The sequence below is a fragment of the Etheostoma cragini genome, chromosome 17, assembly GCF_013103735.1.
Source record: "Etheostoma cragini isolate CJK2018 chromosome 17, CSU_Ecrag_1.0, whole genome shotgun sequence".
Classification (NCBI taxonomy): Eukaryota; Metazoa; Chordata; class Actinopteri; order Perciformes; family Percidae; genus Etheostoma; species Etheostoma cragini.
Genome location: NC_048423.1, coordinates 5,421,702 through 5,431,335, shown reverse-complemented (window position 1 = coordinate 5,431,335; position 9,634 = coordinate 5,421,702). Strand labels below are relative to the sequence as shown.

The 9,634-nt window shown below is 36.8% G+C and overlaps 1 protein-coding gene across 2 annotated transcripts in view; it reads right to left on the bottom strand.

Annotated features, from left to right (window-relative positions):
• Window positions 1-3,244: 3,244 nt before the first annotated feature.
• kcnh1a (potassium voltage-gated channel, subfamily H (eag-related), member 1a) overlaps window positions 3,245-9,634 on the bottom strand; it is a 36,247-nt gene continuing 29,857 nt past the window's right edge. For both annotated transcript variants that reach the window (XM_034897577.1, XM_034897578.1), the window contains 2 exons: window positions 8,746-8,942; window positions 3,245-6,613 (listed from right to left, as the gene is read on the bottom strand). In XM_034897577.1, the coding sequence (XP_034753468.1) occupies window positions 5,744-6,613; window positions 8,746-8,942 (1,067 nt within the window). In that variant the 3' untranslated portion in view covers window positions 3,245-5,743. The remainder of the gene's footprint in view (window positions 6,614-8,745; window positions 8,943-9,634) is intronic.

The window sequence follows — 9,634 nt, the reverse complement described above, 5'->3', positions numbered from 1 at the left end:
TCCTGAACAGCAGTCCAAGTGGGATAGGACAATCGTTTTAATGAAGTTTCTCATTACATTAAAACAACTCCTTATAACTGAAAGACCTTTACCCAGTTTTTTCAACACCCTATCAATGTGTTGAGACCAGGATAATTTACTATCCACTGTAACGCCAAGAAGCTTGATCCTTTGTACCTGTTTAACTGCCATACCTTCAACTTATACATTTAATTCAAGTTCATTTAACAATTGTTTTTATGTTCCAAATACTATGCTTGTGGTTTTAGAGACAATGAGAACTAGTTTGGTTATTTGTTACCAATTCCAATGCCAACTGATATTCCTCCTTCAAGACACTAGTAAGCCTCTCAGCTGTGGATGTTGCCATGTATATTGTTGTGTCGTCAGCATGCATTGCTATGTTTGCATCTTTTAAGGCTAAAGGTAATTCATTGATAAATATGTCCTTCTGTTTCAAGAAATAATGAAGTAGATTTAGATTTACTGCCCATCTTCTCAGTTTGAATATCCCACATTTTCTTACTGTCATGCATTGCATTCCTAATCACATTTCATAATACATCTTTTTATTTTTATTTAACTTTGTCACATAATTTCTAAGCATGCTGTAAACTTGCCAGTACGAGTCATAATTTAAGATATTTGCCATTATCTTTGTTTGATCTCTGTGTACCCTACTTGATCTCTGTGTACCATATAATGCTTCAGATGATAAGTTACCAATCTCAAAAGGGATTGCATTTACAATTCAGACTACAATGACCATTTTACTTTGTAATCCAGTAGGAGATGATAGTTTGTCACCAGTTTCTAAAGACAAACTTCATGTTCCAGGAAGTAACAGGAAGCTGATTTGAAAGCTTATCTGTGCTTATTTGTCTTTTGAGCTTAAAAGTGTGATGAGGCAGAAACATCTGATCCTCTTGACTATTCACTGTGCACAGCAATGAAAGCAAACAGCTTCAGGGTATGGTTTCCAATGAAATTAGTTGAAGTATGAGTGGATTTTAAATCAGAAGTGTCATCGCTGACTTCATCATTAACATGAAACTCATGTTGCTTTGGTCTTCTTCTTGTTTATCATTGGGTCACAACAATTGACTGTTCCCATGGTGTGTATGTTCTGGTTCTCAATCAGTGAACTGTCTTACCTGTACAGATCTGTAATTTTCCAATCAAGGTACAGTACAATAAACTGTCTTATAAGAAACAAACTGTTGTTTGGGGTGAGCCTCGAGTGTCTTCATTATTTGATGTCTGTTCTTGGGATTATCACATATGTGGCACTAATAGGATTAATTTGAGCGTAGGGTCAGTGAGGAATCCTCTTAAATGGGCACAAAGCGTGAGGTTTATCTGACATAAGAAGATCAGCAAGAGAATAGACCTGCTGAGTTGCACTCTCAGTAAAGTGCCCTTATCACTGGCAGGGGCGCTAAAACAAAGACTCACGATGAATGGATTATATATATACTGCCATGAATTCCCCAAAGAGAACAGACGGTAAAGTAATGTATAAAATATTTATTATGAATAGTACAGTATGTCACAGTTCATAACAAAAGTTCCCATTGTGCTTGAAATAGTACATTTCTCATCACTTGACATGTGTGAACATAGAGACGTGCATATTATGTTAACCATACACCAAATTCAAACTTTTCTCTTAAGAATCCAAACATTGCAATATAATGTGTGCATAAATACGTATGTGTGTGTATGTATGTATGTATGTATGTGTGTGTGTGTTTTGGATTTCATAATTAGGCAGCTTTCTAGAGCTGACCACAAAAATAGTTCTGTGTTCAAATTGTTTCAAAGGATTAATTTTGATTCATCTCACTGCCGGTCTGGAAACGGAGCATGGGACAATATTATGAAGGCACAGTGTTTCATGCTTCTCAGTAGCAAATAAATAAATAAGTGTTACCGCACAGAACTAAATATTGCTTTCAAGAATCCTGTCTAAGTCTTAGAGTGCACCTACATCCCATTTTAGAAACACGTGTATGGTGTTGGTAAAAGATTCAGCCTCTTGAAACAGGTATAGGTGGTACCCCTCCACGTGCCATTTCTTTGTTGTCAGGCTACAATCAATTAGTGGCACAAAATCAGATTCGTAGCTAAAACAGCTTTGACATTACTGATTTTAATATTAAAACTCAACCCATTAGGTACTGTAAATGTAAAGAAACTACAAGAATTGTAAATGTAAATTGTAAATATAACAGAGAATACAGTACTTTCAACAAAAACAAATGAACGTTTAAGATTCATAGTTTGTGTCATTCAAAATATCAGTTTAAAATATCCTTCACAACTTTTACCAATTTTGTCATTCATCTGTGTCATTAGTGAATTAAAACAGCAGTTTATTTTGGCTGAAATGAAAATATTTCACCATACTAAGTAACTTCAATGAAAACAATTCAATTGTCATCCATTGAAGAAAGTAATTATTATTTTCCATGCAGGTTTAGTATGGTTGAATCACGTAATAAATAAAATGACAAAGAGCACCTCTTTGTTGTTAGTATTATTTAAAGTAAGAGGGGCTAAAGAAATGATTTTTTTTAAATTAGTTTGTGATTAAAAAATGTTGTGTAACATTCAAACATAACATGACTAAAAGTGTAATCTCAAATTGTCATTCATACTATTCCAGACTAAAGCTCTTAAGCACCAGTTTGTATTCAGAAAAGGTCAAAAACATCAATTCAGTTCCAACAAGTTTTTTTTCTCTAAGGAAAACATTCTAAAACAAAATCTGTTTAACAGTTTGACATTTATTCACTTTTTTTCCAGAGAGTTAGATTAGAAGATTAATACCACTCTCAGGTCTGAGTTATATGGAGCTAAAGCTGGAAGGCAATTAGCTTAGCTTAGCGTAAAGACTGGAAGGAAACAACTAGCCGTGCTCTGTTCAAGGTTCAAAAACACCTACTGGCACATCACTCCCAGTAAAACCATTGGTTTTACATTTCTGACTAAACAAGCAAGATAACATGGTTGAATGAATGAACTTTAGATAACCTGGTTGGTGCTTATGAACTCTGAGCCAGGCTGGCTGTTTTCCTCTTCTTCTAGTCTTTATGCTAAGCTAAGCTAGTCAACTCCTGGCTCTATCACCGCAGTTGACGTAAAAACATGAGATTTCTCATCTCACTCTCGGCAAGAAAGCGAATAAGCATATTTCCCAAAATGTCAAACTATCCCTTAAGATTTTTTTTTTTAAACTGCACATGCTATTTATGCGCTGCATAATCCTTACATATACTTGGTGGGGCTTCTAGTAATGTATTAATTTGACTAATGCCAAGTAGCCAAATAATAACTCGCCCAATTGACATAAAAGTAGCCACAAAAAAAAAAGTTCCATTTAAGAGTTCATCTAGCATTAATATTTACTGTGATACTTTGATCCTTTATAATGATGTGGGTAGATGTGTGAAGATTTATAAAAAAATAAATAAAAATAAACACAGAGCTTTGTTGCAATTACAACAATAAACATTATAACTGCATAAAATTATTGGATCTGTCATGTGGTAATCCCCACCAAGTCTTTTGAATAACGTTATATAATGAATTGACATGAGTTAGTCAGTTAAGTTCATAAGTCAGTGTACCATCTTTCTCAATCATGATAACTGAAGAAGTAATTGTGTAATATCAATGTATCATTTTTTACGAATCTTATTTTTAATACAGTAATTAAATATGTCAAAGATAAAGACTGTGTCTATCATTACATAATGTTTAGATTCTGTCTTTCACAAATAAAATGACTAAATTCCTCTGATACTTTTGGCTCTGTAGCCTTCTTCTGATTTCTGAACTTGTGTGTAAGCAGCAGCTTTATGAGTTCTCTGTGATAGAGAAGTCACAGTCAGATAATTTTAGTGCTTTTCCCTCTTTAAAATCAAAACTCTTTGCAAAAACAGACCCATAAAGATCAACAAACACTGGCTCTAAACCAAATGAGTTCTCACTTTTGACATGCCCATTTATTTTTAAGCAAGCTACATTTTTAATGGAAATGGAGCCACAAAATGTGTTTGAGAGAAAAACCTGACGTTTTTTTCCTCTTAGCTGTGTCCTCCTCGACTTGTCTTTAGTCTTGATAAGAGAAAAGCCATGCAGGGAACATCAATTATCCATATGAATAATAAATAATATAGAGTGATGGTTATTTTTGCCATGTGAACGATTGTATAGAAGCAGACCAGTAAAGCTCATGACCAGGAGTTGCAAGAATTTTTTTTCTGGATTTTACTAAACTGCAAATAAACAGTTTGGTTTAAATAATAGTCAAATTTTTTTAAATATAAGTTTGATTGTAGCAAAAACATTTATATACTTATTACTTGATGATCATGTCTCTGTTTTACTTCATGTTTAATAAATCATTTTCTGTGGACATTAGTTGCTAAAAAATGCTCTAAAGCACATTTCCTTCTTCTTGACTGATGTATAATCTTGGTTTTGGGTTAGCAAGTAGATATTTTCTCCAAATATTGGCCTCAAATAATGCAAAGCAAGAACTGCATTGCAAACACTTAGTCTTAACATTTTCATCATCTTTGTCCTTTATTAATAGTTAACTTGTGAAGACAGACGATTAAATCAAGCATGCTAACTGGTAACAAATGTAAAAATCTACCTCCGTGGCCATTAAAGGCAAAATAAATCTCTAAAGCATGTTCCATTGACTATCTAGGTCCATTCACGTGAACAAACCTGCACTTTAAAGTTTTATTTTAATTATATATATATATATATAAATTTTATTTTGGAAATATTGTACAAACTTTTTTAACGTTTTAAAATAAGGTAAGGGGCACAGCCATTATCAGTACCATCTGCATCAGCTAAATTTGCATCACCAAAACTAAAAATGCACGGCTCTCACACAATATATGTCTCTTGTGTGTGGTTGTAGTGTTTATACATGAGAATAACAAATACTCAATATCAGAAACTATGGATAAATTGCTCACTTCTGCCGTTTCATCAAGCCCATCTAGCCATGGTTTACGGGAATTGTACGCACTGCTGAACTCTGAAAGCTTGTTGAGTTATCAGTTGTATTATTCATAATAATCCTGGAAGTTAAGATATAAAAAGAAAGATTTCATCCATTACTTAAGGAAATTACTCAGAGACAGTTTCAACATCTGGAATAACTGTCTTTTCCCACCGTCATGATGAAATAATCCAAATGAGTTGTGGCCTCAATTGATCAAAAATGCACCATCTGCAATTTGAGTCACACTTCTATTTTACGTGACATGCAAATAATCTCTTACAAATGGTTCAATAACAAACCAGTGGGGCATGCTGTTTCTATTCTCTTCCCAACAGAGATACAACTATGTTCTTCTGTTGACATTCGCAAAATCGAGATAAAATCCGACCACTCAAGCTATTTTTCCATCATAGTGAGATTCGAAAATAAATCAAACGTATGTACAAACGTAGAGCTGTCAGTGTTTTTGTAACTTTCCATAGTTCAATGTTACAACAACAGAATCTGGGCTACGACCTCGACTTCTCAACATGACATTGCCTTGTTGGCCAACAGCTACACCCCTAGGATAAAGACCGGTGTGTCTTCAAGACCACACTGTTGTCTAATCTAAATGGTGTGCCCAGTGCAGACTCAGTTCTCCAAGTAATGTGGATATTACTGGTTTCCAGCTGAGTTCACAGTTAACCTGAACAGTTAACCTTCCTCTCTTCAAGAGAAAATGTCCTCTTTGTCCGGTTCTGGTGAAGCGGGTCTAGAAATGTCAAAAAGAGGCTGCGGAGAGCCAGAACTCGATCTCCTTACTTTGAGGAGTTGAAGTGCTTCTGTGAGTTGCGCCTCGAGGCCGGACATTCGAACATTCAGGTTCTTGAGGTCGTCCTTCAGCTCCAGTTTGAACTCCTGAAGTGAGGCCTGAAGCGTTTGCTCTTGGATGGGGTAGAAGGCGCGCTTGGTCTCCGGTGGCTGGACAGGACTGCGGTCCTGGGGCGTTAAGCGGAATTCGCCTACTTTATCCAGGCGCAGGTCACTTTTGGTGATACCGCTGTCACATGAGTCTGTTTTCTTTAGAGACATCTGTGACTCATGCGCCTTGGTCCGTTCAGGTAATGTCTCCATGGACTCGGCTTTAGACACTTTGTTCCAGTTGTCGGCTTTGGCCATTGACTCCTTGAAGCGACCCCAGCCTTTGACTTTGACGGGTTCGGCAGCCCGGCCTCCCACCAGAGAAACAGGAGTTGGGACCTGCAGCTTTGCCTTGTTTGAGGGAGTACAGTTGGGGGATGTTGAAGATGAAGGCATTGAAGATGAGGGTGTTGCTGGACTTTCCGTTACTGTGATGATGCTGGTAGTTGTCATGGCTGTTGTAGTTATCGGGATTTCCACGTACATTGGGCCCTTCTCGATATCATGGTCTTCTAGTTCTGGTTTGTCGGTCACCAGGCGGGCTTCCTTCTGCTGTCGGAAGCGCTGGAAGAGTTTTCGTACCGGATGATCTGGTGGCAAATTTAGAGGGGCTTCGTTTTTACGTCTCTGTCGCTCCTCTTCCTCTCGTTTCACATCACTGATCTTTCGGAAGACGATCTATGAGAAAATTTAGAGTTCTTGTGACTAAAACACCATCATAATAACCATGTGGTTTGTTGTGAATTGTAAATGCACAGAAACAAACTATATTGCAATGCCTCTTCTCAAAGTCAATCTAGTCTCATAAAGTGAAGAAAACTAACTAACAGGTCTAAAACCTGATCAAAATCAGTTAGACAAACAAAGATGCATCTATCTAACTGATATTATAGTTTGTGACACAATCTTTCAAAATGTGTGTGTGTGTGCTTTGTTAATGTCACCTTTAAACAAGTTATTCCCACAACACGGAGGGGAAGTTTATATCATGCTTCTGGCTTCAGTGGGTGTTGACACACTGTTATGCCTCATTTCCACTCCATGGTTTGGCTCGACTTAACTCAAGCTCAATTTTGAAACCAGGTCCTTTTCTCTAATTTTTTTTTACACTGCATATACAGCAGCAACGCCGTGTGAATCTGCCGTGATATAATCCTAAATGCGGCACTTGCTGAATCCAACCGGAGGAACATATCCACCTTGTCAGTTGTATGGCATAGTTTTGCGGGCCTTTTTTTTCCAATCTGGGGTTAGTTAAAGAAATTGCAGTAGCTTGGTTAATTGTAAATGGCAGGTTTGTGCAGAATGTCCCGTGTCCATTATGATTATAGTGATGATACTCTGTGCAATTAGTGGTCTGCAGTGTTTTAAGTCCACCCTCTAGCATTGGTTCAGCTTGCTTGGAACCTTAGACCAAGGTGTTATTAAAAACAGTACCAGGTACCAGCTACTATCCACACCTTTTGTCAATGGAAAACCAAAAAAGAGTAAGTTGAATAGAGCCACTCCGTACCAAGCAGTGGAAATGGGGCAATAGACTGATTTTTATGTTCTAGGTTTTTGTTTTATTTTGTTTTTAACAAAAATGCATGGTTGCTATGCAAGAAGTTCATTCTTTTTCTTAGAAATCGTAGATTGACAAAACAAAACCAACCTAAGATCAATTTATAATAGTTTTATCATCTACTAGAATGTCATTCCGGGGCATAATGCTAAAAGGCAATAAACACAAAAGCACTCATCATTATTAAAAAAGTATTGTTAGGGTTAGGTTAACTTTAAGCTGCTCAAATGTGGAACATTTTTTTGCTGAATTCCCAAAGTAAAAACACAACCTCCCAAGCTCCATTTGAAGAGAGCTTGGCTCCTTATTAAATCGCTCTCTGGATTTCCCTCCTGTATACAGTAAATTCAGAAAGTATGGGACCCTGGTGAATAGTGAGTTCAATGCAGCAGATGAGATTGCCTCTTCATATGCAGGCAATTTAAGCTTACATGCACTCTTTTGGGCAGGCTTAGCTTGTCATGAATGAGGTAAGGATTGGTAGCCCCACTTGAGTTGTTGATCGCAGCTGTTCAGTTTTGAATGAAGGATGTAAGAGTGGCTTTAACATGTGGTGGCTGTTAATGGAACTGTGTTGTCGTTTGCAGTGTAGCCTATGTTGTTTAGATGAGCTTGCACGTCTATATTAATAATAACATCTAGAAAATGTACCTTTTTCTAAAGGATTTGCGTGTGGAATGTTTCAGCCAAAAAAAAAGCTAAAATTTTGGGCATTGTTGACAAAAGTTAGATGATAAGATAGATTTTTCTCTCATATCTCTCTTTAGAGTTGCTGGTAGGTGGATTTTGTAAGTTTAGACAGAACTAGGCTAGCTGTACCACCAGGGTTAGGGTTAGGGTTAAACTCCATGATGATGTCTCTCTCTCATGGGTGGGCCAAATTCTCTGGGCGATCAAAATAAAGAAAGGGGAAGTAACCGTGGCCCTTATGACCTCATAAGGAGCACGATTGCAGATTGGCCTGACCAGAGACGTAGTAAAAGGTCAAAAGGAGTTTTTTCTTTCCAATTTCTAAGAAACACGGTAATGGACATGTCTACACATATTGACAAATTATGCTGCGTTCTTAACAGATATATTGTGTAAAACTCGAATGTACTCAGTTTGAAAAAATGATTTATGTATACAGCTGTGGAAACGAGAAAGGTATAGTTTTCAGACATTGAAAATACATTGTAAAGCCCAAATCTGAACTGAGTGAACTGTAACTTTTTAGTTTTTAGGTGCTCTTTAAAGAGTCACTCACCCTCTTTCGCAGGTTGTAAGTAAGCAGCAGATTTCTTGAGAAGTGATTGGAAAACGCTGTGTAGAACTCCAGCACCTTCTGCAGGGCGTCACGTTTAATGACGTGGAGGTCGCAGTAGGTCAGAGCTCGGACGTTGGCGCAGGCTTGAGCGAGAGTGACTTCTTTCCAGAAAACATCCCCAAACACATCTCCCTTACCTTCGGAAAGAGGACACAATTCAAACCAGGTAATTCTTCCAGAATGTAAAGAAATAGAGAAATAAATAACCTGTTAATTCAGTACTACTTTTTTATAAGGCGTGTTATATAAATTGTTTGGAAGTTGTAATGGCTTTAATTATGGTTGATAAATCATTTACTAACTATGAATGAGTTATTCGGCATTTATTAGAACACGTTTTGGGTAGCCAGTTTTTGAAAAAATCCCATTTGCCATTCTTAAGGCAACTCGCCGGTTGAGAGGGTATTTTCATACAACTATACAACATTTTGTAGATAACAAATAAATACAATTTATGAAAACTTTATACTGTATAGTGCTACTAAAGGCTAAATAAAGAGCTGAAAGAACTGACTAAAGAAACTAAGTAATAGTGGGTTTTACAAGCTGTCGACCTGAACGTTCTGTTTTTGGTTTATGACAGACTTACAAAGCATTAACATCCTTTATTAACTACTACAAAAGCTATTAATTATAGCTTATTAATTTAGACAAAAAGCGTATTAGATCATTTAAGAAACTTAACTATTTATAAGTGCTAAACATGCTGTTATTTTTGCAGCGCATTCAGAGCTTTTTACCTCAGTCTAAGTTCTCGCTTCTGATTGGTTAGTCGAGTCACGGGGAAGGTCCAGACAAGGAAGTGTTGTTGTTGTGTGTGTGTTCAGTA